This window comes from Ostrea edulis, chromosome 5 (genome assembly GCF_947568905.1).
Source record: "Ostrea edulis chromosome 5, xbOstEdul1.1, whole genome shotgun sequence".
Lineage (NCBI taxonomy): Eukaryota > Metazoa > Mollusca > Bivalvia > Ostreida > Ostreidae > Ostrea > Ostrea edulis.
In genome coordinates this window covers 396,061-402,060 of record NC_079168.1, presented here as the reverse complement: position 1 = coordinate 402,060, position 6,000 = coordinate 396,061, and the positions used below count along the sequence as shown (strand labels likewise).

Below are 6,000 nucleotides of genomic sequence, written 5' to 3'. Positions count from 1 at the left end.
ATGCGAGGACGAAAAGTGTAAATACTGGTGAGTGTCCGTGTGTTTGTAAAATATGTTTAATACTGTAAAATATGTTTACTGTTATTATCTATGACGTCATAATATGCTTAACGTAAAATCCTTTTCCCTTCATTCGTTTATGACGTCGTTATGTACGTGAAATGTTAGGACGCCTTTATGACGTCAAACCATTTCAAAACTATTTTAAAATGTAACGCCTGAGGATTATAAAATGAAAGCGCTTGCGTTAAATTTTTAACTTTGTGTACTGTTTATTCTATTTCTTTTCATATTTTATACCGGACACTGTGATTTTTTTTAAAAACACAATTTGGATATATATATATATATATATATATATATATATATATATATATATATATATATATACCGGAAGTGGGATCAGGTGCCTAGGAGGAATAAGCATCCCCTGTCGACCGGTCTGAAGTCCCCTTTAAAGTCAGCATTTCGCAAACTCTAGGGTCGTTATAACGATTTAATTCACAAATACAACCTGTCATTAGGTCTGACGGATTACATCCCTATTGCTTGGTCATTCTTTACATACTGATTTAGATGCTCCGTTTACCTGATCAAGATTAAGGGCTCACGGTGCGTGTGACAGGTCAACAGGGGATGCTTACTCCTCCTAGGTACCTATTCCCACCTCTGATATGTCAAGGGGTCCGTGTTTGCCACACTATTTTATCATTTTTCATATCTTTTATGGAATTTATGAGATTGATCACTGTTTGTTATCTTCACTTTTTCATACAGATCATGAGCAAGCACAGTGACGTAAATTAAATACATCTTTATACTTCCTACTTTCAGAGGATTGTTAGCGCCACAAAAAGCAGTAGTTTTATAGATTTCCAAGAATGGACCAATGGTTGACGACCCTTTATGAGAGAAAGTGATTATCTATCAATACACTTTATAGTACTAGAGACGACGACTTCATCTGATTGCATGTACAAAAGACATAATTCACAATGTTGTCTCTTTTATTAAACATAGAACACATAGTGATTGCTTTATGACAATGCATTTTCAGCACATTGATTGTAATAATATTATGATATAAACATATATATGTAGATCGCGTGGTATATAAATAACTTATGAACGATCGACCATTGATCCCTGTTTTAAGATATCTCAGGTGGTTTCCCCGAGAAATTCCATAAAAGGTAAAATATTTATTTTACAACTTATAGTTCACAATATTCAAGCCAGTTGGATCTCTTGTGTACGCCTGTAATTGCAAGAATGTGGGAAAGTGATGGACTTTAATTGAATATTAGTGATGTTTAACAAGGTATCTCATACACAGTTGAAAGTAACACATTATCACACGTTGGAAAAGTATACAAAAGGTAACAAAAACTAATAATAACAAAGGCTGGAATTGATACAAAAGTATGTTTTGGAAAATAAATACCTAGAAAGTAATCCCATTCTTTTTAAGACGTCCTTTTAATCACAGTTTACATTTCTATCGCAAACTTCACATGAAAATTTGATTGTATGTACATTTATTTTTTAAAATCAGTCATGGATCACAAGTCATAATTCCTTTAGTTGAATTCGAACAGCATTCATGGTTAAAACCTTGCATCACCTGTTAGCAGCACCAAATGAGTACGTTGACGTCATACGACGTTGCATCAACGTCCGGTTGCGTGCGCAACGACAAGTAAGGATCTTCCAGAAAGTCTTTCGAAAATTGGCATTACACAGGGCGTAGCAAACGGGATTGATGGTACTATTTATATAACAAAACCAATAAGCTGAAAGAGAAAAAGACTGAGATTATAGCAAGCAATAAGACGAATAAAACTTCTATCCGTCACATACCAAACTAATGTACCTAATACATGCATCGTAACTTACTACTATGTTCCATATTGTGTTGCTCTTTACGTCACAAAGGTAAGAAATTGTATTACATGTAACATCACTTAAAACAAAGGTACATTTTAAATATGTTTGAAGGTGTTGTAACACAAAAGAGGTACAACTGTACCGATGCGAAAAAAGGCGTTATAACACGAATCCAATGCGTCATAACGCAAGTCAGAAGCAGTGTAACGCGAGTTAAAGGTGCTATAATGCAAATCAATGGCACGATAACTCGAATGAAAGAGAGAATAGAAGAGAGGAGAGGGGTATTGAATAAAATGTATCCTATGTAAAATAGCTTCTTTTTTCATGCATTGATAAAACTGTTAAATGTGGATAACAATATCAAAGCTGCTGACTCAAAGTGTGTTTTAATCGTGTAGATATCAAAACTGCTGACTCAAAGTGTGTTTTAATCGTGTAGATATTAAAGCTGCTGACTCAAAGTGTGTTTTAATCGTGTAGATATTAAAGCTGCTGACTCAAAGTGTGTTTTAATCGTGTAGATGTCAAAGCTGCTGACTCAGAGGTTGGTTTAATCCTTTTCGTTGAATACATGCACCAATGTACATACTTTTCGCGTTATAGCACCCTTTCATTTGAGTTTCCCAAACCACGAAATCCCAGAAATCAACGAAGTAATTTTTGCTAATAGTAGAACATAAATAGCTCTCCACGAAAAAAAAAATGTTTTTGTACAAGTCCACGAAATAGGACGTCCGGGCAAACTGTTCCAATTCCGGTATATTTAGAACACGTCAACATGTCACTATGTCTTCATCAGATAACGTATAATATGTATTAATTTATAAAACAAAGATTATGTGAACAGATTCAGTGGAGCGGCTGATGGAGACTGATGTAGAACAAACGCTGTTATCTCATTGTTTCCATAAATGAAATAATTTGGAACAAAGAACTATTTGTCTTGCAGTTCAAACCTATCAATAGACTCTCAAATTTCCTCCTCTGTATTCGTTCACCTAATATTGACAGAATGGTATAGGGGACTATGAAATGATCAACATACTGATGAACGCTAATTGTATCACTGTCAGAAGTATTTAGCGATAACAAGCACATGTTATTTGATCGATAGAGGCACTTCTATACAGAAATATTTCTGTGACGACATCACACATACGATCCTTGCCATGACGCAAGCGCAACAAGTAGCGGACAATACATAATGTTTGCTATTATACAAAAACCCCTGGTCACAATAGCTTATATAAGGGATAATTAGACTGTCATCACCTTTATATCATGGAAGCAATTGTCCCCCCTAATTCCTTGTTTTATATAACATGTTTACCTAATAATATGATAGTTTACACATCGTTAATATTATCTGATATATATATAAGGGGTATCGCACTGAGGTCCATGCCCTATCTATCTATCTATCTATCTATATATATACCGGGTATATATATATATATATATATATATATATATATATATATATATATATATTTTACATATATATATATATATATATATATATATATATATATATATTACATATATATATATATATATATATATATATATATATATATATATATATATATATATATATAAATTTACGATTGATGAGGTATCACGAGTTCACTTTCGTATTCCTTTACTAAGGATATTTCTTTAAGACGTAGAATGGAAAAGGTGAAAATAACCAACATTGATCAATCTCGCAAATCTTAAAAATACTACAAAGTCGAGAGAAGGGCGAACATGGAGCACTGGAAACTCTGGATGTGGGGTCAGGTATCTAGAAAAAGTAAGCATACATGTTGGAAGCATTTTAACCCTTAAAGATGAAAGTTTACATATTTATTGAAAAATTATTTTTAATCAAATATGCCCGATTTGAATTCATGCAGAAAAACTTTATCACGGACTACATTTTATGAAAGATGGATTTTTCACAGTCATCACTAACGGATATTACCCAGAGTTTTTGTTCTTGCACTACTACGAGGTCACTGATTATGACGTAATATATTTTCTATGAAAAAAATAGTGAAAAAACATGGTCTGGTGTTGAAATCTCGATTTGATACAGCTCTCCGGGGGAACAGTAATGGGGTTTTCAGCTTATGCATTAGGTGTAAACCTTTCGTTTGTTTTCTTTCTGACTGTCTTAATTAGTTTTTGCATTTAAGTTAAAATCAGGGCTTTGATAATTTTGAATTCTTTCAAAGCTCCTGAATGTGGATAAAACGTGAGTGAAACATTCATTATATACGCGTGTGGAATGGTGAAAGTTTACACTTCAGGTTCACGTTTACGGTGTGGGACTCTGAACAACTTCAAACATTCATTATATACGCGTGTGGAATGGTGAAAGTTTACACTTCAGGTTCACGTTTACGGTGTGGGACTCTGAACAACTTCGTTGTGGATCACGAATCTTGTTCCTTCGGTGGAATTTTACTATCTTATACTCGTTATAATGATTGATTGTTTTTAATCTTTTACAACGCGAAATCTTTCAGATATTTAATTCTTAATACAGTATATGTATACGAAATATACTGATATATATTTCCTATATTAGAAAAAAATTCTTAAAATATTTGCTAGTATGCAGGTGGATCCTAAGTAATGTCCACAGATTCAAATCGAATGATGCAACGATTGGTATAAAATCGATTTATGTGCTTCAATGTCAGAAATGCTTCCTGAAATTGAGAATAATATTCGTTCATGTTGATGTGTCTCTGGATTTCCGATATCGATTTAGATTATTAATTTTTATTTTTGGAATCAGTAAAGCTTATCAACATTATCCTTGATTGCTTGCTAACAATGAATATTATAAGAAAATTCGAGTGGAATCAATTACCATATGTCCAAAAACACAGGGGCATGTATTAGTATTTGTAAAAGAAGGCCAATGTTTCTTCTGCTTGTGTCATTTCTTCAGTGTCCAATAATTTAATCAAGGGGCTCCTCTTCTGTGTATGCAAACCATGCTAAAAAATCGAATATCGGCATTCTTCAAAGTGAAATGTATCTTGAATTCAGTAACTTTTGTAGTTCAAAAGAGATTCCCTCCTCATGACGTCCTACATGGATTACAATTCAAACTTTTATCAAATATTGCCTTCAATTTGATTTCAATAAATCAATTTCTATTCTACGAGAAATTTTAAATGAAAGTTAAGAAGTAATAATAAAATTATGATTGTGTGTCTCAGTATATCAAAATTGTTCGTCATAATTATATATACACATGCAAGATGGAAAAATGTCCTAAGGTATCTTTAAAACTGTCATAATGAATTTTAATCAGATTGATAGTCTATTTCATTCAATATACCCATGTGAATGAATACTAGTCGTCAAAATGATCTAGGGCGGGAAAGCCGGCGCATGGCAATTTTCTCATGAACTGTGGGATCCAAGTGTATCTAGAAATGTCTATAGAGCTTAATAAAGATAAGTTCGTTAATTACTTCAATACTTTTTTATAAGAACATGAACAGAAGGATAAAAGTTTCCGGATAGACAATCTTTGCAAACGTTTCAACAAGTGACATTCCGACGGTGGGTGCTTAAGGGAAACGACGATTTATAAATGACAAAAGCATATTTCCAATGGACTGGACATATTGACAAGATGCCGACAGTAGCGATAGTCCTATTTTGTTCAACAACGATTCCGACAGCATGGGACAATGACGAAATGCTTCAAGACAAATGCCTTACAATATGTGAAATGAGACAAAGAATTTGCCTCATTTTGAGACAATTGAAGCACCTGACCTCGTTACATGTACGTCACACGCACTGATTTCTGCAGTCTGTTGATTAATACACTTTTTTGTTTTACTTAACCCCGTACATTTTATTTTTCATTTGTTTGTGAACGAGAATGAACGCATGCCCATGGACTTTCTATAAAACCATGGGAAAATGTACAATTACTATACGTTAATGTACATGTGCATTTGTTATAGCTTGAAATGTCAATCGGTAAAGTGTTTCGCGAGCGGTAGATTGTGAGTTTGAGTGTCGAAAAGTTCAAATCTAAGGCTTGTTAAAAGTAGCTAGTGGCTGTTTGTACGAGATCTCACACACCGATGGCTT

General features: G+C 33.5%; 1 protein-coding gene across 5 annotated transcripts in view; it reads right to left on the bottom strand.

Moving 5' to 3' along the window:
* Nucleotides 1–989: 989 nt before the first annotated feature.
* Nucleotides 990–6,000, bottom strand: part of LOC125649427 (muscarinic acetylcholine receptor M1-like) — a 59,341-nt gene continuing 54,330 nt past the window's right edge. For all 5 annotated transcript variants that reach the window (XM_048876978.2, XM_056166961.1, XM_048876975.2 and 2 more), the window contains exon 3: nt 990–1,793. In XM_048876978.2, the coding sequence (XP_048732935.1) occupies nt 1,621–1,793 (173 nt within the window). In that variant the 3' untranslated portion in view covers nt 990–1,620. The remainder of the gene's footprint in view (nt 1,794–6,000) is intronic.